At 40.0% G+C, this 26,859-nt stretch overlaps 1 protein-coding gene and 1 long non-coding RNA gene across 3 annotated transcripts in view; both read left to right on the plus strand.

Moving 5' to 3' along the window:
- LOC149970650 (uncharacterized) overlaps positions 1 to 26,859 on the plus strand; it is an 809,841-nt gene that overhangs the window by 437,766 nt on the left and 345,216 nt on the right. The window lies entirely within an intron of this gene.
- Positions 1,829 to 15,481, plus strand: LOC110508301 (ran-binding protein 3). 2 transcript variants are annotated; one of them, XM_021588715.3, is made up of 16 exons: positions 1,829 to 2,371; positions 4,171 to 4,226; positions 4,375 to 4,408; positions 6,713 to 6,799; positions 6,943 to 7,020; positions 7,250 to 7,315; positions 8,134 to 8,333; positions 8,601 to 8,696; positions 8,806 to 8,894; positions 9,126 to 9,201; positions 10,914 to 11,013; positions 11,093 to 11,217; positions 11,389 to 11,509; positions 13,126 to 13,268; positions 13,902 to 14,082; positions 14,487 to 15,481. In XM_021588715.3, the coding sequence occupies exons 1-16, from the start codon at positions 2,293 to 2,295 to the stop codon at positions 14,528 to 14,530; spliced, it is 1,575 nt and encodes a 524-aa protein (XP_021444390.1). In that variant the 5' UTR covers positions 1,829 to 2,292; the 3' UTR covers positions 14,531 to 15,481. The 2 variants fall into 2 exon arrangements, with proteins under 2 accessions (XP_021444390.1, XP_021444391.1); XM_021588716.3 differs by having other exon boundaries at positions 1,900 to 2,371; positions 8,146 to 8,333.

A 26,859-nucleotide genomic window follows, 5' to 3' on the forward strand; every position in this document is an offset into this window, starting at 1 on the left:
TTGGGATGGTGTTCTTTGGCTTGCAAGCCTCCCCCTTTTTCCTCCAAACATAACGATGGTCATTATGGCCAAACAGTTTTATTTCTGTTTCATCAGACCAGAGGACATTTCTCCAAAAAGTATGATATTTGTCCCCATGTGCAGTTGCAAACCAAAGTCTGGCTGTTTTATGGTGGTTTTGGAGCAGTGGCTTCTTCCTTGCTGAGCGGCCTTTCAGGTTATGTCGATATAGGACTCGTTTTACTGTGGATATAGATACTTATGTACCTGTTTCCTCCAGGATCTTCACAAGGTCCTTTGCTGTTGTTCTGGGATTGATATGTACATTTCGCACCAAAGTACGCTAATCTCTAGGAGACAGAAGGCATATCCTTCCTGAGCAGTATGACAGCTGCGTGGTCCCATGGTGTTTATACTTGCGTACTATTGTTGGAAATTGCTCCCAAGGATGAACCAGACTTGTGGAGGTCTGCAATTTTTGGGGGCTGATTTCTTTTGATTTTCCCATGATGTCAAGCAAAGAGGCACTGAGTTTGAAGGTAGGCCTTGAAATACATCCACAGCTACACCTCCAATTGACTCAAATTATGTAAATTTTCCTATCAGAAGCTTCTAAAGCCATGACATAATTTTCTGGAATTTTCCAAGCTGTTTAAAGGCAGAGTCAACTTAGTGTATGTAAACTTCTGACCCACTGGAATTGTGATACAGTGAATTATAAGCGAAATATTCTGTCTGTAAACAATTGTTGGAAAAATTACTTTATGTTGGCTGACAATTTGTTAGCTACGCTGTACTTACGAACCACATAGCATATCATTACAGCAGTATGTACCCGTATGTTAGCTAGCTACCTAACGTCAGTAGTTATGCATCAAACTTGCCAGTATATTAACTATAGGCTATCTAACTACTCAACGTTTTATGACTTGACTATTCTCGTCATTCTTAGTTTAGTTAAATGGTATAGTCATTGTGCTTTCTCAATGGACATTCAGGTGCTTTCGTAAATTCGCTCTGGCTATCTATAGGCTGGATAATAGAACGAGTCAAAATTCATACAAGGCTGAAAAACGGCTTAAGAACGTTGGCTAAATTGGAACACTAGCGCGAGCCCATAGCAAATTAAATCTTAGTCCTGTATAGCCGAGTTGTCGTCAAGTTGCATGCATTTGAGAAAAGCAATATCCAAAGCCATTAATCAGTGTTGCAGAATTAAACATGTATTTTGGCACAGAGAGAAGCCTCAGTATAGGTTCACATACTGACCTTTGTATTAAAGAAAACTGTATGTTACTCTTCATGACATCAGTGAAGCATCAAGCATGTCTTGATTGATACTCCAAAAGATTGCGAAAGAGCCTGAAATATGAATAAGTAAATATTAAATTTTTTCACTGTTCTTGATGAGCTGTTTGGATTCTCCAACAAAAAATGTCAGGACAGGTATGATGGATAATGACACATGCAGAAAAACAGTGCCTGCCATACAACATATTACAGTAGCAGTCCTATTGGTAATTGAGACAAGCAAATTTATACTGAACAAAAATATAAACGCTACATCAAAATGAAATTGTATTTGTCACATGCACTGAAAACAAGCCCTTAACCAACAATGCAGTTTTAAGAAAAAAATAAGTGATAAAGTATTTACTAAATAAACTGAAGTAAACAATTAACTATAAAAATAACCAATAATTAAAGAGCAACAATACAACAACAGTAATGAGGCTAAACAGGGGGTACCTGCACACAGAGTCAATGGCATAGAAATAAACAGAGGATGCTTTCAGATTGTCCGTTCTCGGAACGTTCAAAACGCACAATGGACGCTATGGCCTAGGAGTAGGGTTGATCCGAGCGTTCTGGCCTCAACGGCAGTCAAGCACCCAAGCTTACTGGCTAAAGTTAACTCGCTTGCTAGCTACTTCCAGACAACATTGAGATATGTGCGGCAACACAGTTACAATCATCAACGCTATGGATATAACATGAACAAACAAACATGAACAAAGCCTAGCTCTGCAGAGCTCTCTAGGCTTTGTTCATGTTATCCAAAGCGTTAGTGATTGTAACTGTGTTTCTGGCAACAATTTAATTACGTTTCTTTGCCGACGTTGACTGACACCGGTCATATTTAAGGCGTATTGAACGTTCATAAATTCATCAGTTATTCTGCACTTTTGCACACTCAGACGGGAGTGCTCTGAAATCGAAGTACATAGCCAGAGTGAATTTACGAAAGCGCCCAGAGAGTAGCAGCATTTATTAACAAGATAAACTGTAGAAATGGGCGGTGTTTATGTATGTTGCGCGGTGGGTTATGGGTGTGAGCAGAGAAGTAAAATGGCGGAATTGGCAAACGAAGGTGAGCAGTGTCCGTGTGAGGAAACAAAGCAAAACTTGAATTATCTGCATGACCGTTTACGTATTTATAAAAAAATAAAAACAATAAAAATACTTAGCAATAAACGTAGTGGTTTACAGCCTTTAAGTAAAATAGTGGAACTAATTGTTGTTTCAGACCGGCTACATGAGAAAAAACATGTTAATTTTCACAATACAGGTAACGCTAGCTACCATAGCAAGCCAGCCACATCTAACTTCGGCTATTTAGGCGGGGATGGGAAGCTGGCTAACGCTAGCTAATCAGATCTGTTTGCTAACGTTACTTTTAACTACATTTAGCAAGGTATACTGTAGCTAATCAGTTAGCTAGTTAACGCACATTGGCCACCTTGTTTAGCTATACGAGTTGTTAATTTGTTACAGTCACAGCTAGGTTGCTAACAATTTCCTCAGCTAACGTTAACCGGTGAAATGACACTTCATGGGGCTATGGCTAACTTAGCTAGCTAGCTACCTTCCTCTTAATGCTAACTTTCTATATCATGCATTGGCATTAGTAGTAACTAGCTATTTGTCAAGGACATTGATTTAGCTAATACAATTATGAAGTCTCTTTAAAGGTAGCAAGCTATTTGTTCACACCCCACTTGCCAGCGAGGTAACAAACAGTTAGTGTTAGCCAACTTAGCAAATGTTGCTAGCAATCTTAGCCAATGAATGCTGCACATTCTGAACTGGGTGACTAATTTATCAAATCTGGTTGGTGCGCCAAATCCTGTTAGCGAACTAGCTTGTAGTTGGCCAGCGCTATATTGTGACCGCATTTATATTACCCAGACTATCCACATTTTGTAGTTAGCTAGTAAGGTTGGATATGTGGATTGGAAGCTAGGCTACGATGTCACTCGTGACAATCAAGCTACACATATTGTTAGATCATGTGCTTGTATTTATTTACAAAGTATGACAGTCCTTTCTCTGACCCTGGCCTGCTGATGTGCTAGTTGTCCTTGCAGTTTCAGTTGGATAGGCCATGAGTTTTAATGGTCTAAATCCAATGCTCTTGTCAAGTCCATACATGTAGCCTGTGTTTAAAATAGCATTTGTTTGATGCACACATTGTCCTATTTGAAATGCCTAATTTGATTTAGATACATTTGTTTTAGTAAATATAATGTCCCTTATCAATTCTAGGCTATTATGGTTGTTTTTGTTGACTGAACTGATTGTTTACTTCAACCTCTCTGAATGGAATAAATGATTATATAATGCAAGTTGTTTATTCTCAAACCTTGCATCATGGTCATTTGGGATCTATTCAGAAGTATCTCAACTGAATGGGGAGAGTTGAAGTCTGTGTAATAGACCCAGTTAGCAGAAAGTTGGAGGAAGGACAAAACAGTCTGAATCCATGTGTTGGGATTCTTTTTGGCAGAAATATTTTCTGTCTAGGTTTATGGTTTAGCCTTAGCTAAGTATTCCTGCATTTCCCCAAGTGGCACTCTGAACATCTTTGTGGAATTATAAACACATGCCTACGTTAAACAGAGAATCCAGAGTGTCAGACATGGAATTGCACAGATGTAGGCCTTTTAGCTTTCTGAAAAAACATTATGGCAGAACCTGTGTCAACTCAAAACTGCTGCAGGGTGTTTGCTCATGACAAATGATTTTGACAATCACTGTGACTGTTTTTCATTGTTGACACAAACAACTGATTCACAGGCTGTGATGTCTTGATATTAGGCCTACACTTCACACAAGTCACAAATGTACTCTTCTGTATGGTAAAGCATGATTTCCCTCTTCATTAAACAGAGAAGCCTGCCATAGCGCCACCAGTGTTTCTGTTCCAAAAAGATAAAGCACAGAAGGTAAGCTAGACAGTATTCTATTCTTTCCCCTCACATTGATGGAAATCAATGGGCCTTCATGGAAATTCACTGTAAAGCTTCATAATTTGACTCCGTTGTTTCTAGTCTGAGAAACAAAGAGTTGACCTAGTGCTGCTCTCTATTACAGAGATCAGCTGATGGCTCGAGTGCAGAAGATAAAGGTAGGTTATGCATACATTGCATCTGACTGTTAGCCTATTTCATCATATGATTTCCATCTAACCTTATAATGCCCTTAATACTATTGTAGTTAATTTACCAGGGATCAAATTATACTGCGTAGTAGGGCTGACCCCTTTTAGTCCACTGGTCGATAGGCTGTTGATCGACCGAGATTGATTTAGACGAGCCATTGCAAATAATTTTTTTCATGGCATGCAAGACACCTGTCTGATTTGCTCCTGTCTCAGTGGACTAATCCATTGATGGGGCTGCGGGCATGCCATAGTCCAAGAAGAAGGGGAGTGTGGCTAATATGCACAAGGCACGTCCCTCTCCAGAATGCACTCTCTCCCACCATTTCGTGTGCATTCATTGTTTCCCAACTTCATTGTGTGAATTGTTTTCCTTTTGATTGTTAGTGTCTATCAATTCCCCATAACATATCACCAGTAGTATATTTACCGTTAATTCCCATAATTTCTAATCTTCCATGCTTGTTTGGTAATGGTAATTTCTGTTAATGCATTCAACATATTATAATTAATGTTGTTTACTGTTCTCATTGTTGGAGGGGACACGTTGTTTGCAAAGCTCAAAACCTATGCTACACTTGTGAGAAACAAGTTTTAGTTTATTTCAAAATAAACCAAAACTTGATTACTTCTTATCCCTTGCACAAATAGCCTTACAGCTGTGTCTGTCCCAAGCTCACTGGAGCGGGAAACTCTGAGGTCCCAGAATATTTTATAACATTTTGTAAGTTTGCTAGTAGAGGTCGACCGATTAATCGGAATGGCTGATTTAATTAGGGCCGATTTCAAGTTTTCATAACACTCGGTAAACGGCATTTTTGGACACCGATCATGGCCGATTACATTGCACTCCACGAGGAGACTGTGTGGCAGGCTGACTACCTGTTATGCGAGTGCAGCAAGGAGCCAAGGTAAGGTGCTAGCTAGATTAAGTATATTATAAAAAACATTCATTCATTCAAACAGCACCTTACTGCGTTTGCCAGCAGCTATGCTGCTTCAAGCATTGCGCTGTTTATAACTTCAAGCCTATCAACTCCCGAGATTAGGCTGGCAATACTAAAGTACCTATTAGAACATCCAATAGTCAAAGGTATATGAAATACAAACGGTATAGAGAGAAAGTTCTATAATAACTACAACCGAAAACGTCTTACCTGGGAATATTGAAGACTCATGTTAAAAGTAACCACCAGCTTTTATATGTTCTGAGCAAGGAACTTAAACCTTAGATTTTTTACATGGCACATATTGCACTTTTACTTTCTTCTCCAACACTTTGTTTTTGCATTATCTAAACCAAATTGAACATGTTTCATTATTTATTTGAGACCTAAATTGATTTTATTAATGTATTAAGTTAAAGTTAAGTTAAAATAAAAGTGTTCATTGTTCATTCAGTATTTTTGTAATTGTCTTTATTACAAATATATATAAAAATAAATCGGCCGATTAATCGGTATCGGCTTTTTGGGGTCCTCCAATAATCGGTATCGGCGTTGAAAAATCATAGTCGGTCGACCTCTATTTGCTAGTGCGAGCTTCGGGCCGGACCCCGTTGATTATCAGGTTAGTTGCAAACAGGCCTTGTGTAGCCAATGTGATTTATTAGGATATTCATTTTTATCAGGATATTTTCTACCTGCAAGCTGCAGTGTTTTATGTGTAGGCTATTTGTACATAGTTGGCAATGGCAATAGTTGCTTTCAGATTTGTTTCCTTGTCGTTAAGATTGAGATATAATGTTGATTGACCATATGACAATGATTTTGAGATATGAACACTTTATTATAAATTTAAAATGTGCATATGAAAATCATAACTGTCACGCAGATCGGTAGAAATAGTAAGATAAATTGGCACTCCAACTGGTAAAGTTTGCTGACCCCTGGTGTAGCCAGGTAATAGTACCGGCAACTTCAGGAGCGTTGGAGCAGGCCAGCTGGTTAGGCAATCTTGATCTCTGGCTCCCGCTTGAGTGATTTGTGTCTTAATTATTTAATCAAACAGTGTGCTTAAAGCATCAGACATGTTCAGTAGCCTTTAAAATACATCTAGTAGCCTATAGTTGATTTTATTAAAACACACAGGCTGTGTCAAAATATGGAAAAATACACATTTTAAAATTTCAACCAATCGATTAGTCGAAAGAACAGATGACTCTCGATCGACCAATAGGACAGCCCTACTGCGTATCTTAGTGCCCAGGTAGAGCATTTTAATTGGTCATTTCAACAGAAGGCTAAAATAAGACAATTTGCTTATTTTCAGGTTCAGACAAAGAGGATGGTGGATACTTTCCTCCAGTAAAAAGAGAGAGGACTTCATCTTTAACACAGTTCCCACCTTCACATTCTGGTAATGAAACTTATTAGATAAGTCTTTCCCTGCTGAATGTATTTTTCTTGATTTGTACTTAATTGTAGTAAAATAATATAATATTTTCTAGATTTGCTCTCGTTGTGTTGTGTTTAATGCTGCCTCTCTCCTGCTCTCTGCAGGGTCTAGTAAGAACAATGTCTTCATGCCCTCAAGTTTCTGCCAGTCTCCAACTGGGAATTCAGAGGACTCAGAACCAGGTGAGACTTGTCTACTTCTAGTAACTCCTCATCATAAAGGCTTCACTCATGAAGTATCCAGTGGTTAACTTGTATGTAATGTGGATTGTATGCTTATAAACTGAAGTGCAGCTGTGTTTATTTAATGATAAAATGTACTGAGGGTACAATAATACTTTGAACGCTGCCGTTTAGTTATAGATTTTTTTAAACAATTCTACATGTTCTGTTTTTTTCTTCCTCTTGCCAGATGAGAAGCCTGTAGGGTTTCGTTTAAAACCACCTACTCTCATCCACGGCCAGGCGCCTAGTTCAGGTGGGTATTGATGCCTGTGTATGTGTGGTTCTGTAGAGGCTGGTGGGAGGAGCTATAGGTGGATGGCGCTATAGATGGATGGCCTTATTGTAATGACTGAAATGGAATAAATGGAACTGAGTCAAACATGTGGTGTCCATATATTTGATACCGCTCCATGTTTACCATTACAATGAGCCCATCCTGCTATAGCTCCTCCCACGAGCCTCAACTGGTGTGGTCTGGTATGTGGCGTGCTGACCTGACTAGGAGAAAAACTGGGCCCTTGTTATAGCCCATGACTAGGCCCTATAAGTTTTCCTGGTCAGGTTAAGTAGTCAGGAAAAACTCCTGGTCCAAGTAAATTTATAAACGTAGGTGGCAGTACATCATGTTAATATGGATGGCGGTGCATGGTGGTAGTTCTGATATAGTACATGGTGGTGCATGTTAGTTCTGATATAGTGTTGATGTAGTACGTGGTGGTGCATGGTAGTTCTGATATAGTACATGGTGGTGCATGTTAGTTCTGATATAGTGTTGATGTAGTACGTGGTGGTGTAGGGTAGTTGTGATATAGTACATGGTGGTGCATGTTAGTTCTGATATAGTGTTGATGTAGTACGTGGTGGTGCATGGTAGTTGTGATATAGTACATGGTGGTGCATGGTAGTTCTGATATAGTACATGGTGGTGCATGTTAGTTGTGTGATAGTGCTGATGTAGCACAAGGTGGTGCATGGTAATTGTGATATAGTGCATGGTAGTTGTGATATAGTACATGGCATGGTTGTGCATGGGGTTGTTCTGTAAGGCATTCAGATCCAATCCATTAGCAGATTGTGTTCCAGGCGTCCCCAGTCAGAAACCCAAGGAGCAGCAGCGCAGTGTGCTCCGGCCAGCCTTGCTCCAGGCCCCACCAGTCAAGTCTAACTCAGAGTCCACTAACGGGGTGAGGAAGTTTTCCGACGGAACATCAGAAGGGTCGAGCATCTTCCAGAACAACACTGAGCACTCAGACGTCCTCGCTAAGTCACCGGTGAGGACTACGATCATGGTCCTGTCTAATATACAGAGGCAGAAGTGTACTAGCGCTACATGGCACACTTGAGATTTGATTAGCTTGTAATTGCATAAAGAGAGTAGTAACTGCCCAGAGCTACTTTTTGGAAATAATTTACTGTCAGAATCCTGCAGTTGTTTATTTTCGGTTGCCCAATTATTATTATTATTTTACAACAATAAATTAAAGCTGAATTCCCCAAACCCATCATGATGACTGACTGCTGTATCTTGCCTCCTGTAGAAACATGAAAGGGAGGATGGAGCGAGCAGAGAGAAGAACGATTGTTCTGCAGAGTCCTCTTTCGTGTTTGGGCAAAATATCAAAGACCGAGCAAAGGTGGTTATTTCCCCTTTAAACAATCACTTCAAATTATTCAAGAGTGATGTTTAGTAAAAAAGAATCTTAGCAAGAAACATCAGAATATTTATTTTATCTCCCTTTCTAGTTGGACGAGAATAGTAAAGATGGCAAGTTGTTACCCCTGGATTCTCAGGAGGGAACAAACTATTTCTTACAATACATCGCCACCCCCAGGTAACATTTTATGTCACTGGCTTTTCAGACCTTTGCTCTGGCAGGGAATCTGCTTCCCTATGAGTTCAGATCAGACTTGTTCTTTTCACAATTTTTTATGGTTTTGCAATAATCGTAATATGATTGTTTTAGCTGCCTTAATTGAATGCATTAATTGTAAGTTGCTTTGGATAACTCTGTTAAATGACTAAAATATGCTAATATCTTCTTGTTCTTCTTGATTCCTTTCAGTTCAAAGAACGCCATACACAATACCGACAAGGGGGCCAAATTTGTCTTTGGACAGAACATGTCAGAGAGAGTCCTAGTGAGTAGAGACTGTCCGTTTGATTAGTAGGGGCATTGCCCTTTAGGCCATGACATAGACCATAGAGATGGTGATCGAGCAAACCCAGTTGAACCCAAATAGAGATGGCTCCTGAGAAATACAACCGCCTGGGACTGTTATGGAGACGCGAGAACTGTGTGTGTGTACTGTGCACACTTATTTTGACTTATCGTGTATTCGGAAAGTATTCCGACCGCTTAATTTTTTCCAAATTTTGTTATGTTACAGCCTTATTCTAAAATTGATGAGGATAATTTTTTATTTATTCAATCACAATACCCCATAATGACAAACCGAAAACAGAATTAGATTTTTTTGCAAATGTATTACTAATAAAAAAACAGATGCATAATTATTCAGACCCTTTGCTATGTGTCTTGAAATTGTACTCTGATGCATCCTGTTTCCATTGATCATCCTTGAGATGTTTCTACAACTTGATTGGAGTACACTTGTGGTAAATTTAATTGATTGGACATGATTTGAAAAGGCACATACCTGTCTATATAAGGTCCCACAGTTGACAGTTTGTCAGAGCAAAAACCAAGCCATGGGGTTGAAGGAATTGTCCGTAGATCTCCAAGACAGGATTGTGTCAAGGCACAGATTTGGGGAAGGGTACCAAAACATTTCTGCAGCATTGAAGGTCCCCAAGAACACCGTGGCCTCGATCATTCTTAAATGGAAGAAGTTTGGAACCACCAAGACTCATCCTAGAGCTGGCCGCCCGGCCAAACTGAGCAATCGGGGGAGAAGGGCCTTGGTCAGGGAGGTGACCAAGAACCCAATAGTCACTCTAACAGAGCTCCAGAGTTACTCTGTGGAGATGGGAGAACCTTCCAGACAGACAACCATCTCTACAGCACTCCACCAATCAGGTCATTATGGTAGAGTGGCCAGACAGAAGCCATTACTTTGGCCTGAATGCCAAGTGTAATGTTTGGAGGAAACCATGCACCGCTCATCACCTGGCCAATACTATCCCTACGGTGAAGCAAGATGGTGGTAGCATCATGCTGTGGGAATGTTTTTCAGCGGCAGTGACTAGAAGACTTGTCAGGATCGAGGGAAAGATGAACGGATCAAAGTTGAACAGAACAAAGTACAGAAGGATCCTTGATGAAAACCTGCTCAGGACCTCAAACTGGGGCAAAGGTTCCCCTTCCAACAGGACAAGAACCCTAAGCACACATCCAAGTCAATGCAGGAGTGGCTTCGGGACAAGTCTCTGAATGTCCTTGAGTGGCCCAGCCAGAGCCCGGACTTGAACCTGATCAAACATCTCTGGAGAGACCTGAAAATAGCTGTGCAGCGACTCTCCCCATCCAACCTGACAGAGCTTGAGATGATTTGTAGAGAAGAATGGGAGAAACTCCCCAAATACAAGTGTGCCAAGAAGACTCGAGGCTGTAACCGCTGCCAAAGGTGCTTCAGCAAAGTACCAAGTTAAAGGCTCTGAATTTGTAGGTAAATGTAATATTTATTTTTAATAGATTTGCAAAAATTTCTAAGCCTGTTTTCGCTTTGTCGTTATGGGGTATTGTGTGTAGATTGACGAGAAAAGGTTTTTCATATCAATTTTTAGAATACTTTCCGGAATGCGCTGTATCAGGAGTGAACTGTAGGAATGGACTTTATTATTGCGCTGTAGTGACAATGCATGGTTGGCTGACAGTACTGTGTATTTTCAGAGCCCTTCCAAGGGAGGGGAGGCATCAGTGGAAGACTGTAAAGTCTTACCAGCTCCCCCTGTGTCTGAATCCTCTTCCAAGGAAAACATACCAGAGAAGGGTAAGACTCACGCACAGCCCAGTGCTGATCCCTGTGTATATTTCTAGTTAACTTGTTACGTGTGTGTGTGTAATCACAGGTAACAACGTGACAGAGTCACTGGAGGAATCTGCAGCAGCGTACACCAAAGCCACAGCCAAGAAGTGCATCTTGGAGAAGGTAGACGTCAAAACTGGAGAAGAATCAGAAAGTAACGTTTTGCAGGTAGGTGTCTAGTCTCTGGCAGACGATATACGAATACATCAGGGCCCATATTCACATAGCCTCTCAGATTAGGATTGCTGATGTAGGATTAGTTTAAAATATTTAGATTACAAGGACATGGGTGATTCCCCCCCCCCCCCCGATAAGTAATGTGTGTGTCTCCCCCCTCAGGTCCAGTGCAAGTTGTTTGTGTTTGACAAGACAGCCCAGACGTGGATAGAGCGGGGTCGAGGGCTGCTCAGGCTTAATGACATGGCATCCACAGACGACGGATCACTACAATCACGTCTAGGTAGGTACACACTCACCTGGACACACATTGGCCTGTACACATTTCATTTTGACTGATTGTTTGTCTCAGTAAATAATATACTTATACTGAACAAAAATATAAATGCAACATTCAACAATTTCAAAGATTTTACCGAGTTACAGTTCATATAAGGAAACCAGTCAAATGAAATAAATTCATTAGGCTGTAATCTATAGATTTCACATGACTTGGAATACAGAGATGCATATTTTGGTCATATGTACCTTTAAAAAAAAAAAATTAAAAAAAAGTTGGGGCATGGATCAGAGAACCAGTCAGCATTTCCTTCGCATAGAGTTGATGGCTGCTTACCACTTTGCTTTAATGGCTGTGCGAAGTTACTGGATATTGGCGGGAACTGGAACAACGTGTCATACTCATCAATCCAGAGCCATCCAAAACATGCTCAATGGGTGACATGTCTGGTGAGTATGCAGGCCAGGGACAAACTGGGACATTTTCAGCTTCCAGGAATTGTGTACATATCCTTGTGACATGGTGCTGTAAATTAGCATGTTGAAACATGAGGTGATGGCTGCAGATGAATGGCACGACAATGGGCCTCAGGATCTCGTCACGGTATCTCTGTGCCTTTAAATTGCCATCAATAAAATTGTGTTTGTTGTCCGTGGCTTATGCCTGCCTGCCAATACCATAACCCCAACGCCACCATGGGACACTCTGTCCAGGCGACTCCGGGATGCTTGCCTTCTAGTCAGAGTTCATCTGTCCAGTGGCTGTTTTCGTTTGCCCATCTTAATCTTTTCTTTTTATTGGCCAGTCTGAGATATGGCCTTTTCTTTGTAACTCTGCCTAGAAGGCCAGCATCCCGGACTCGACTCTTCACTGTTGACATTGAGACTGGTATTTTGCAGGTACTATTTAATGAAGCTGCCAGTTGAGGACTTGTGAGGCGTCTGTTTCTCAAACTAGACACTAATGTACTTGTCGTCTTGCTCAGTTGTGTACCGGGGCCTCCCACTCTTTCTATTCTGGTTAGAGCCCATTTGCGCTGTTCTGTGAAGAGAGTAATTACACAGCATTTCTTGGCAATTTCTCGCATGGAATAGTCTTCATTTCTCAGAACAAGAATAGACGGACGAGTTTCTTTCAGATGAAAGTTCTTTGTTTCTGGCCATTTTGAGCTTGTAATCGAACCCACAAATACTGATGCTCCGGATACTGAACTTGTCTAAAGAAGGCCCGTTTTATTACTTCTTTAATGAGAACAACAGTTTTCAGCTGTGCCAACATAATTGTAAAAGGGTTTTCTAAATGATCAATTAGCGTTTTAAAATTATCAACTTAGATTAGCTAACACAACGTGCCATTGGAACACAGGAGTGATGGTTTCTGATAATAGGCCTCTGTACGCCTATGTAGATATTCCATTTACAACATTAACAATGTCTATTAACAACAGTATTTCTGATCAATTTCATGTTATTTTAATGGACCAAAAATGTGCTTTTCTTTCAAAAACAAGGACATTTCTAAGTGACCCCAAACTTTATTACGGTAGTCTACCTATTTTTTTTCTGTTTACATTTTTTATCTAACTTACTTGACCCATATACCTCTGTGTGTTCCCCAAGTGATGCGGACCCAGGGCAGCCTTAGATTGATCCTGAACGCCAAACTGTGGCCTCAGATGCAAGTGGACAAGGCCAGCGAAAAGAGTGTCCGTGTCACCGCCATGGACACAGAAGACCAAGGGGTTAAGGTCTTCCTAATATCGGTATGCCATCACCATTGCCCAGCGTTTAGCCTGCTTCACGTTAGTCGTATCACACGCTTTGTGTATTGTTTTTGGGTTTTATCTGGGGTTGGGTGTTGTATTCAGCTCTATAGTTTTTTTTCCCATCTGTCACACCTTTGGGGGGGAACCTAACGAACCAAACGGAAGCCAACAGAACGAAATGGGGAGCGACCTACCTGGATTTGTCCAAAAGACTCTTGATTTCATTACAGAACATTTTCCATTTGGAGTAACCGGTTTCCGTTGCAAAGCTTTTTGCAACTGCTTGCAACTGCTTTCTGCGATCTTGTGTCTAAATTAAAATACCCCTGTGTTTGTACCTGTCCCTATTTAAATAAATTATTTTGAAATGTGGTGTAGTACTCAGTAGAGACACTAGAGGGAGTACAGGGATAAGGAAGTAGACAGGTGCTTGAATTCAACGCCTCATCAGCACAAGTGTTTCTGATAACGTGTCCCCGTGTCCCTGTCATGTCATTGTGGTTCAATTGAGGCAATTTTTTAGGACACAGTGCAGCAGTTGTCTGTCTGTGTTGTTTATCCCTATTATTGTTGTGGTTTTTTTAATGACTTCGCTCTGTCTGTCCTTGCTGTTATTGTCATCATCTCCAGGCTAGTTCTAGGGAGGACACAGGTCAGCTGGCAGCAGCCCTGCACCATCGTATCCTGGCCCTAAAGAGCCGGGTGGACCAGGAGCCCCAGGAGGCCCCGGCTACAGACTGTGCCCCCGAGGCTGACTTGCCCCACTCTGAAGGGGACAGCGATGAGGAAGATCAGGTCAACAATGCTGCAGGTCTGATCAATAACTAGATACATCTCTAGTGGGCTTACTGTGTGTGTCTGTGTGCGCGTGCGTACATCAGTCTCTGGTTTAGACCAGAGATTGACATGTGTGAGTGACTTTGGTGTGTGTCTGTGGCATTCCAGCACTTAGTGTGACTTCAAAGTTCTTCAACTGCCTCTGTGGTATATTGTGAATAATTATTCCCAACTGTGCCCATTTCTCTAGTTGTTGTAGTCTTCTCCCTGCAGTTAGCAGCATGTCTTCATGTATCTTTCCAATCACTATTTATGTACTACTAGTCTTTCTAAATCAAATCAAATCAAATCAAAAATTTGATTTGATTTGATGATTTAGTCTTTCTGTCCATCATACAGTAATACAGGTATTAACATTGTTGTTGCTCTGTCCCGCAGTTAACTCAGAGGGAGGAGAGGCCCAAGCTGCTGGAAGTACATAGCGTTAGTCCCCCTAAAGGATTGCCTGCCAGGATACTGCTACTGCTGTTTTGGCATTTTACTGAGGGCATCCCAACGGACACCCTACCCTGACCAACATGGGTCCTTCAGACCAGTACTTTTGGATACTCAGAAGTCTAGCTCCAGTTTATTTTTTTTCTTTACATTCAATCAACATAAAAACATCTGGAGTTGTATTTTTTTTAAATATTAAAAAAAAAAAAAAAAAAAATTTCTCAGCTGCAAAAATAAATACTTATTTTTGCAGCTGAGACAAAAACTTGGCTGCTCATCATATTGATGAGTGTGGGGGTGTTTTCCTCTCCAACATTTTAAGGTATGGCACATGTTTAAGACTGCAGTTTCTACCTTGGGACTTTTTTACTCACCAGTCCACCACCACACCTCTGGGACCCAACCAACCACCCCAGGCTCCAGAGGAACTCCTGTCTGTCACCGTATACTGACCTGTCTTATGGTCAGTCATTTGACTGGTTTCTACGTCATCCCCATCCATTCAGCTTTTTACATGGGGGCTGATTCCGACCTGAGTTAAGCGGGCGTAAATGGAACGTAATTCTCTTTTTATGCACTTTTCTCTCTGACCTTGAACTTAATCCACTAATAATTCCACCACCTTTACGTGTGAGGAAACCATGAATATGGCAGAAAACTGAAGTATATAAAAATGTCCCACAGTAAAGTTTATGAAATGCTGTGTCGTTATGCAGAATTTAATTTGTACAGCCTTTTAACTTGCAGGGATGGGCACTCTCAAAAGTCTTAATTTTAGGCTACCCCCAACTTTCTATCATGTTAAATATTAGCCACTATCAGTATCGACGGTCAGTAGGCCTAATAACCACACTTATACCATGGCGTTGTTAAGTACTAGTTTCTGAAGGGGATTCTAGAGCGTGCGTTATAGGGAAATAAAGCACTGTAGAATTAAATGGCTATAGTTCATCCTTACATGTTCTGTGTTTGAGCTGCATTGAAAGCAAAAGTCGAATTGAAAACATTGGCATTGTTGAATTAGATTTTCATAATCGCAAGCTAGGTCTGATGGTTTGGTTAGCTAAACTAGCAAGTCTGTTTTGTTATCTAGTAAAGTTCCTAGCTACCTTAGTGGATGTTGAACACATTTCTAGAGGCAAATGTGTTAAATTATTGGCATGGTATAAAAGGGATAATCAACTCGGGGCTCTGCTTTCTCTGGAAAATAATGCAACTCGTGGAAGGTCAGTTCCACTCTAGTGCGTCGTGGGACACACCTTCCACGTCGTTCATTATTTTCCATAGACCGCATAGCCCCTCGTTGATTATCCCTTAAATATTCGTTCTGCCAATTTACTGTTCCCTTTATCATTTCATTTAATTACATTGTTTTATTTACCTTAATTTGCTTCCTCTGTAAATGCAGTCATGGCTATGTGGTTGTTGCTGACGGTCATTAGTAACAGTTGGTAATATATTTTTTAAACGTGTAGGCTAATTAAATCATGGAGTTGAGCGCAAACCAAGCTGTAACAGTTTGAACACGACACAATACTTGGCTGTGTCATCACACAGTTTCATGGTCAGTGCATGCAATAGACGATGGTAGAGTCTACTATTGTACACTATTCTCCCTATTATAATTCAATATACGCTAATCTTCCAACATTGCCATGGGTAATTGAATGTGGCAATTTTCAGAATGAATCAAACCACTTTCTTTCTTTCGTGCATAAAGTCTCGCTAAACCTGTTTTTTTTTATGATTCATAAATACTTTCCTAAACCTGAATAATCGACAAGATCAGAGTATTTTTCAATCTACCGACTGGTGCTGAAACACAGACAGAAATGCATATGTTTAGATTGCTTTCTTTCATTGATCCATAATATTCTGAACTCGTTCTCAATATATTCTAGTGAGTCTGTCATCAAAATTCAAACTAAAAGGTACACCGTATTGGAAGGGATGGCTTAAGATAAATGTGCTGAACCCTATTGGATGAAAAATCTGTTTGCCAGCAAATGTGATTGAATTAAGTTTTTTCAGAGCGTGTTACTCGACTAAGGTAAGTCTGAATACCAAATACTGAGAAGTGTGTAGGAAACGCATATGTTTCTTTAGTCTGAATCTGCCCCATGTTGAATATTTTCCGGACATCATTAAATTTTGGTCATGAATTTCATGCGGCATCTAACAAAAATATGTTTCTAATGGCTAGGGCTGGTTAGCATCCCTCAGACTTCGATAGCAGTTTATTAGTTTTCCTATTGACTTAGTACATAAAGTACTAAAACAAATACATAACTCTTGTATGGGTTAATGCTCCAAGCATAACCAACAATGCGGGCAGTAAGGGGCTTAACCCCCAATATTTTCTGAAGTGTGCACTCATTCACTACCCACAAATCTAAAAGCAATGAATTGGAGGCATGGGTTTCCACCATGTCTGTTCCACCAATTATTTCCTTTCAAATCAGTGAAAGGAAGTGAACAACTACACACTAAAGGATGAAAGAGAATTGAGACTAAGCCAAGCATACACCTGGAAAGTTTATATGGCTGAGTTGACTGTTGTTTTTGTTAGTTTTATGTTTCTCAATAAATTAACCTGACGAATATATACTGAACAAATATTAAAATTCAACATGCAGGAATTTCTAAGATTTTACTGAGTTACATGCAGTTCATATGAGGAAATCTGTCAAATGAAATAAATATATTCGGCCCTGATCTGTGGATTTCACATAACTGGGAATACAGATATGCATCTGTTGGTCAAAGATACTTAAAAAAGAAAATGGCCATCAGGATTTCGTCACTGTATTTTTGTGCATTCAAATGGCTATCGATAAAATGCAGTTGTGTTCGTTGTTCTGCCCATATCATAACCACACCGCCGCCATGGGGCATTGTTCACAACTTGACATCAGCAAACCGCTCGCCCACACAACGTCCACACATGGTCTGCAGTTGTGAGGCCGGTTGGATGTACTGCCAAATTCTCTAAAACAACATTGGAGGCGGCTTTCGGTAGAGAAATTATCATTCAATTCTCTGGCAATAGCTCTGGTGGACATTCCTGCAGTCAACATGCCAATTGCACACTCCCTCAGCTTGAGGCATTGTGGGACAAAACTGCACATTTTAGGGTGGCCTTTTATTGTCACCAGCACAAATTGTACCCGTGTAATGATCATACTGTTTAATCAGCTTCTTGAATCACCTGACATCTGTCAGGTGGATAGATTATCTAGGCAAATGAGAAATGCTCATTAACATGGATGTAATCAAATTTGTGCACAAAATTTGAGAGAAATAAACTTTTTGTGTGTATGGACAATTTCTGGGATAATTTATTTCAGCTCATTAAATATGGGACCAACACTTTACATGTTTCTTTTATATTTTTGTTCAGTATACATTCTGCATGTCAGTGTTTTAATTTCTGACATCTATTGTTATTTAATTTTTTTTAATTTGATATATGAACTTTTTATCAATTTTCATTAGAGATAAATGTTGGAATAAAGATTGATTTTGTGTGATCTTTGTTGTGTGCATTCAAACAATCGTACTAACCTTGTACTGCATGTACATTTGAATATATTATCCTTTAGTAGAACACAATGTTAATCAACTCCTTGCCCTCTTTACAAAATAAAAAATTTCTGACTAACTTTCGTATTTTTCATTATGAAACATTTGACCCTTCATTAAATACTCTTCAATCATTTCTCCCAGATTTAAAATAACAAATAGAGACTGTAGATTACATTTACTGCACTTGCAATGACATTCATTCACAATGGGCAGTGGAAAGGAATCTTGAGAAGTTTCCACTAATTTGACAGAAGTTTGTGTTTTGTTTTCTTCCTTTTGGTGAGATATAATTGGTTCTTAGTACACAGTAAGTAATCTGTTTATAATAAGATTACTAATAAGATGAATGAATAAGAAGAAGAGACTTGCTTGGGCCAAGAAACACGCTCAATGGACATTAGACCGGTGGAAATCTGTCATTTGGTCAGATGAGTCCAAATTTGAGGTTTTTGTTCCAACCACTGTGTCTTTGTGAGACGCAGAGTAGGTGAACGGATGTTCTCTGCATGTGTGGTGATGGTGTGGGGGTGCTTTGCTGGTGACACTGTCAGTGATTTATTTAGAATTCAAGGCACACTTAACCAGCATGGCTACCACAGCATTCTGTAGTGATACGCCATCCCATCTGGTTTGCGCTTAGTGGGACTATAATTTGTTTTTCAACAGGACAATGACCCAAAACATACCTCCAGGCTGTGTAAGGGCTATTTGACCAACGAGAGTGATGGAGTGCTGCATCAGAAGACCTGGCCTCCACAATCACCCGACCTCAACCCAATTGAGATGGTTTGGTATGAGTTGGACCGTAGAGTCAAGGAAAAGCAGCCAACAAGTGCTCGACTGTTGGAGAAGCATTCCTCATTTTATTTTACCTTTATTTAAGGAGGCTAGTCAGTTAAGAACAAATTCTCATTTACAATTATTCTGCAATGTAGAAAATAGTCAAAATAAAAACCCTTGACTGAGTAGGTGTGTACAAACTTTTGACTGGTACTGTAATAATACAAATTGAATGGTTTCCAATCTTCCTATTTAGAATTTCTAAATGGAAAGATTTAGAAATGCCCTCATCCAGATGGTGTGACAAAGCATTTCCCAACAGACCTGCTAACTTTCTTTATTTTTACTTATAAGGTTGGAACCAATATGCATTACCTCCAGCAGGAAGAGAGGCAAGAACCATTTGTCTGCCAGCTCAGGGACAAGCTACACTATTCACTGCCCTGTTCAATGTAATTTCATTGCTATAATTTTTTAAATGTAATGTATTGTTTTAAAAATGTACAAATAAAATGAAATGTATATATAGTGTCATGTTTAATTGTTTTAGCTGTTGGTGATAATTCCCCAAGTGGTAATACATTTGTGTTTACCTCATTAAGTTTTTTGTGTTATGAATGACTAAAGGCGTCAGACTTTATAGTAAGTACAGTATCATATGATAAGACATTTATGTTTGTGTTATAAATGACAACGTTTAGTACATTTTATTTAACTAGGCAAGTCACTTAAGAACAAATTCTTATTTACATTGACGGCCTTCCCGGGGAACAGTGGGTTACCTGCCTTGTTCAGGGGCAAAAGGACAGATTTTTACCTTGTCAGCTCAGGGATTCGATGCAGCAACCTTTCGGTTACTCGCCCAACTCTAACCACTAGGCTACCTGCCGCCCAAAAGGTAGCAGACTTTAAATTAAGTACAGCGTCACGCGATATAGAGTCTATGGACGTGTTATGAATGACTGATGGTGTCTCATTTAAAACTAAGTATTACAGGACACTACATAAAGTTATTAACATTCTGCTGATTTGTGAAGGTTATTTCATGATCCACAGTTTACTGTAGGGTGTGAGATGTATTTAAATGGATTGATGGACCTCCAAAGCTTGTGTTTGTGTGGGTGTGTTTGTCAGAACCAAGATGATTTGGAGTAGTCCAACCTGAGACTACTGCACCAGGCATTCCTCTTCTGTTCCCATGCTGGAGACAAGGGCTTGATTATAACCTGTTATAATGGTGCCAACATTTTGTGGTTGATCTTTCAGCGGGGGAGTGGGTGAATGTGTCAAAGTGCTCTGTTGTCTCCACCAAGTCGGCCTCCAAACAATTTGATTTGCTGGTTTTAGACATTAAGCTTTTAAATACAGTGCCTTGCGAAAGTATTCGGCCCCCTTGAACTTTGCGACCTTTTGCCACATTTCAGGCTTCAAACATAAAGATATAAAACTGTATTTTTTTGTGAAGAATCAACAACAAGTGGGACACAATCATGAAGTGGAACGACATTTATTGGATATTTCAAACTTTTTGAACATATCAAAAACTGAAAAATTGGGCGTGCAAAATTATTCAGCCCCTTTACTTTCAGTGCAGCAAACTCTCTCCAGAAGTTCAGTGAGGATCTCTGAATGATCCAATCTTGACCTAAATGACTAATGATGATAAATACAATCCACCTGTGTGTATGTAACGGATGTGAAACGAGTTAGCGTGGGCGCTAAATAGCGTTTCAATCAGTGACGTCACTTGCTCTGAGACCTTGAAGTAGTAGTTCCCCTTGCTCTGCAAGGGCCGCGGCTTTTGTGGAGCGATGGGTAACGATGCTTCGAGGGTGACTGTTGATGTGTGCAGAAGGTCCCTAGTTCGCGCCCGGGTATGGGCGAGGGGACGGTCTAAAATTATACTGTTGCATTGATGCTGTTGACCCGGATTACTGGTTGCTGCGGAAAAAGGAGGAAGGTCAAAAGGGGGGTGAGTGTAACAGATGTGAAACGGCTAGCTTAGTTAGCGTGGGCGCTAAATAGCGTTTCAATCAGTGACGTCACTTGCTCTGAGACCTTGAAGTAGTAGTTCCCCTTGCTCTGCAAGGGCCGCGGCTTTTGTGGAGCGATGGGTAACGATGCTTCGAGGGTGACTGTTGATGTGTGCAGAAGGTCCCTGGTTCGCGCCCGGGTATGGGCGAGGGGACGGTTTAAATTTGTACTGTTACATTGATGCTGTTGACCCGGATTACTGGTTGCTGCGGAAAAAGGAGGAAGGTCAAAAGGGGGGTGAGTGTAACGGATGTGAAACGGCTAGCTTAGTTAGCGTGGGCGCTAAATAGCGTTTCAATCAGTGACGTCACTTGCTCTGAGACCTTGAAGTAGTAGTTCCCCTTGCTCTGCAAGGGCCGCGGCTTTTGTGGAGCGATGGGTAACGATGCTTCGAGGGTGACTGTTGATGTGTGCAGAAGGTCCCTAGTTCGCGCCCGGGTATGGGCGAGGGGACGGTCTAAATTTGTACTGTTACATGTAATCAAGTCTCCGTATAAATGCACCTGCACTGTGATAGTCTCAGAGGTCCGTTAAAAGCGCAGAGAGCATCATGAAGAACAAGGAACACACCAGGCAGGTCCGAGATACTGTTGTGAAGAAGTTTAAAGCCGGATTTGGATACAAAAAGATTTCCCAAGCTTTAAACATCCCAAGGAGCACTGTGCAAGCGATAATATTGTAACGGAAGGAATATTCAGACCACTTCAAATCTACCAAGACCTGGCCGTCCCTCTAAACTTTCAGCTCATACATGGAGAAGACTGATCAGAGATGCAGCCAAGAGGCCCATGATCACTCTGGATGAACTGCAGAGATCTACAGCTGAGGTGGGAGACTCTGTCCATAGGACAACAATCAGTCGTATATTGCACAAATCTGGCCTTTATGGAAGAGTGGCAAGAAGAAAGCCATTTCTTAAAGATATCCATAAAAAGTGTTGTTTAAAGTTTGCCACAAGCCACCTGGGAGACACACCAAACATGTGGAAGAAGGTGCTCTGGTCAGATGAAACCAAAATTTAACTTTTTGGCAACAATGCAAAACGTTATGTTTGGCGTAAAAGCAACACAGCTGAACACACCATCCCCACTGTCAAACATGGTGGTGGCAGCATCATGGTTTGGGCCTGCTTTTCTTCAGCAGGGACAGGGATGATGGTTAAAATTGATGGGAAGATGGATGGAGCCAAATACAGGACCATTCTGGAAGAAAACCTGATGGAGTCTGCAAAAGACCTGAGACTGGGACGGAGATTTGTCTTCCAACAAGACAATGATCCAAAACATAAAGCAAAATCTACAATGGAATGGTTCAAAAATAAACATATCCAGGTGTTAGAATGGCCAAGTCAAAGTCCAGACCTGAATCCAATCGAGAATCTGTGGAAAGAACTGAAAACTGCTGTTCACAAATGCTCTCCATCCAACCTCATTGAGCTCGAGCTGTTTTGCAAGGAGGAATGGGAAAAAATGTCAGTCTCTCGATGTGCAAAACTGATAGAGACATACCCCAAGCGACTTACAGCTGTAATCACAGCAAAAGGTGGCGCTACAAAGTATTAACTTAAGGGGGCTGAATAATTTTGCACGCCCAATTTTTCAGTTTTTGATTTGTTAAAAAAGTTTGAAATATCCAATAAATGTCGTTCCACTTCATGATTGTGTCCCACTTGTTGTTGATTCTTCACAAAAAAATACAGTTTTATATCTTTATGTTTGAAGCCTGAAATGTGGCAAAAGGTCGCAAAGTTCAAGGGGGCCGAATACTTTCGCAAGGCACTGTATCTCTTTGTTGACTGTTGCTGGGTGTTATTGTCCATCATCAGAAACAGTCTGTACCCTAAACTCAGTCAGAATTTTTCCTGTTGGTTGACCTAAACCGGGACATGCTTAAAAAACCCTTCTGGATATTTCCACCTAAAATGACATACCCAAATCTAACTGCCTGTAGTTCAGGACCTGAAGCAAGGATATGCATATTCTTGATACTATTTCAAAGGAAACACTTTGAAGTTTGTGGAAATGTGAAATGAATGTAGGATAATAACACAAAAAAATAAAAATAAAAAAAATCAAAGATAAAACAAACAATGTAGCTTCCCTACATAAAAGATACTAACATGAGATGAGAACGCTGATCCAATGCCTCACAACACAGATGTGAACTATTTAAGATAAATAGTTAGCAGCAAACACTTATCTAATGTCATAAGTGCACAAACCACACTCAAAGTGAAAAAATATTTACACACTATCGACAATTAGAGTATTTAGAGTCTATGCTAATACATGGTATGACTCAGGTCTATATATATGTCGAAATCAAAGAAAAATATCTCAAATGAATATGCAACCATTTAAACAACTGCATAAGCATGAGAAGCAATAACATATTTTACTTACTGATCTAAAAGTGATCTTACTTATCTAAAAGTATTTTCCTGCCAAAAACATTTATTCCGCACTGGAATCAAAAATGTGCTCTCTCAGAGTCCTCATTCATTTGTTCTGTGTCACTCTCCCAGTCAATTTTTGCAATAATCTCATCCAAATTTTAATACTTGGACATTGATTTAGCTTTTACACTCTGTAGACATGTTTTACTTTTTCAGTTTAGAGAAAGTTTGTAGAAGAGAACGAATCGCTGCGTAACATAAACTACGGTGAGTCCTTTTTGCTTTCCCCTTGAGAATGAACACTGTTGCGCACAGTTATATGGTTGATGGTTGTTTGTCGTACAAAGAGTGTTCACATACTACTGTAAACCCCAGGTCATTGGCTATCTAGCTAGATATGTTTCAAAATGATAGGTGGTCATTGGACCAAGACACTGTCAATCAAGTGAAATTTTGAGTAATGATGGCTGACCTTCATGGGCTAATTGACATGTGTAGAATGTAGAATGAAAAAAACAAGTTTGGTTGCCTTCTAGAGTGTCTAGGATTGCACTGAAACTGAACTTGACCGGGTTAAGCAACATTTTGTGGATTAGATTTCATAAATTGTTTTGTTGCAAGTTGAAAGAGTCGGAATTCATGCAAAACGCTGTATATAACATGGATCATGTTAGGATATAAAACGTTGATTTTATCAAACAAACCTATGCTATATTTTATCTCTTGGACCCTCAGGATGACAAAAGAGCAAGATTACTGAATGTAAGTACATTATTTACCGTCAGAGGTGAATGTATAAAACCAGTTGCCTTGATAAAAGTATTTTGTTGTTGTGCACTATCCTGGTATTTTCTTTCTGTAATAGCTACTGGAAATTGGACAATGCAGTTCGATTAACAATAATTTAAGCTTTCTGGCGATATAAGACAAGATTTAGGGAGTCCCATAGCTTTAGGACTTGGTCAGGTGGTTTAACCTCTACTGAGAGTGATCACTATTTTACAGCCTGTGTTCATAATGGCTGCTCAGTTAATTGACCTGTCCTTAACCTGTTGAACCTATAGGGGCGCTGTCATCTCAGATTTTCAAAATATGCTTTAACCATAGCTACACAAGCATTTTCCAAAAATATTATTTGTGTAAGAGAAATAGCTCCGTTTTGTTCATCACGTTTGGCTAAGAAAAAAAAACGGCAAACTTTTTTCCAAATTAGCTCCATAATATCGACAGAAACATGGCAAGCGTTGTTTAGAATCAATCCTCAAGGTGTTTTTCACAATTCTATTCGATGAAAAATCATTCCTGGCAGTCGGTTTCTCATCAGAGGCAAACGGAAAAATACTGCAGCTGGAGATTACGCAATAATTGCGACGGAGGACACCAAGTGACCACCTGGTAAATGTAGTCTCTTATGGTCAATCTTCCAATGATATGCCTACAAATATGTCACAATGCTGCCGACACCTTGGGGAAAACGTGGAAAAGGTAAGCTGACTCCTAGCTCCTCCACAGCCATATAAGAAGTCATTGCCATGAGGCGGTTTCAAAAAATGCGTCACTTTCTGATTGTATTTTTATCTGGTTTTTTTTTGTGTAACATCAGTTATGTGGCACTCACAGACAATATCTTTGCAGTTTTGAAAACGTCACAGTGTTTTCTTTCCACAGCTGTCAATTATATGCATAGTCAAGCATCTTTTCGTGACAAAATATCTTGTTTAAAACGGGAACGTTTTTCATCCAAAAATTAAAAGAGCGTCCCCTATATCGAAGAAGTTAATGACATGTTCTTGCTAAAAAAACTTTAATGAGCAAGCCTTCCTGCATGACCTGGCCTCTAAATTGGTCTAGAATCAGCTTGATCCCCTCTGTCGAAGACGCTTGAACCTTCTTTTTTGATATGTACAGTGGTATTGCTAACAAACACGCCCCCTTAAAGAAAATTAAAATTAAAAACTGGTTCAGCCCTTGGTTCGACCGTGATCTGCCAGTTAATCCACCTCACAAATTCAATTTGGCAAAAAGCTTGGCACATGCATACTCAGGCTGACTGGCTCTCGTTCAGGCAAATGAGAAATAAGTTCACCCAGGCTATCCGGAAGGCAAAAGTTAGTTACTTTAAGGAGCAGTTCTCTCTCTGTAGGTCTAACCCGAAGAAGTTCTGGAAAACGATGAAAGACCTAGAGAATAAACCCTCCTTCTCACAGCTGCCAATGTCCCATAATGTTGATGATGTGGTTGTTACTAACAAGGAGCTTATGGCTGAGCTCTTTAACCTCTCTGTGCACAGAACCCGTTAGCGGGATTAAATTCAACAACATACGGTGATCGCTACATAAATAGTCATATTAAACATTCATGAAAATACAAGTGTCTCACATGATTCGAAAGCCTAGAATATTGCTAATCCAACTGCGCTGTCAGATTTAAAAAAGGATTTACTGCGAAAGAATACGATGGGATTATCTGAGCACAGAGCCCATAACAAAACTATTTCAACCAGCACAGGCGTAACAAAATCACAAATTAGAATAAAATAAATGGTTTACCTTTGGCGATCTCTGTTGCAATCCCAATGCTCATTGTTACACAATGAATGGTCTTTTGTTTGATAAAATCCATTTTTATAGCCTAACACAAAACATTTTGTGAACCGCTTGTGTCGTGAATTCCGTCTCAATTTTCGACGACACATTCGATGTAAATACACACACTAAACGTGACTTTATCCAGTCATGTTTGGTTTCATTGCAATCAACTGGTTGTTTGTAACACAACCAAACTTGATGGGTCATTTCGCGGGACATATTGACTGAAAGAAACCGATTTGAAGACAAGAAGTAATGACATCATTGTGCACCAATGATATGACCGCTGTTTCGTTGATTGACTGTAATTTAACCCAATGACCCCTGATCGTCTTGAAATCTTGCTTGGTCGATAGCCAATGAGCTGAGGTAAACGGCAATATGTAATGGTTATGTGTTGGAAGACCAACCCATGTAGTAAACTCCGGCGTAAAGAGGGTCATTCGCCATTGAAGATTCATACTGGAAGGAGCCACGCATTTTACGCTCAGCACTATTTTGGTAAAGAACATCTTCAGCTGTTTAAATATCAATCAGTATGGCGACTAAGTCAGGGAAAGCTAAATCTAAGTGTAGATGTACAGATGTACACACAATTTTAGAAGAAATTGATCGGGAAAGTGAGACAGATTGTTGGAGGACGATTCATTTAGCTAGCATAGCTTTGATTCCCAAATGGAGGAATATTTTTTTAACGGAGAGGACATCGTTTTGGACTGGTAAGTTCTTCTCATGCTAATGCCGTTGCTTGAAATTAATAATATAAAATATTATTTGTGATTTTTAAAATATTTAGTAGCAATATATAAAAATGTAATGAAATGTGTAAAGCACACGTTGGCTATACATTGTGGGTGGGGGTATGTTTGTATGTATGTGTATGACCCATAGCCTATGTTTTTATATATGTGTATGACCCATAGCCTATGTGTGT

The sequence above is a fragment of the Oncorhynchus mykiss genome, chromosome 28 (assembly GCF_057628025.1).
Source record: "Oncorhynchus mykiss isolate SJ-2025 chromosome 28, ASM5762802v1, whole genome shotgun sequence".
Taxonomy (NCBI): domain Eukaryota; kingdom Metazoa; phylum Chordata; class Actinopteri; order Salmoniformes; family Salmonidae; genus Oncorhynchus; species Oncorhynchus mykiss.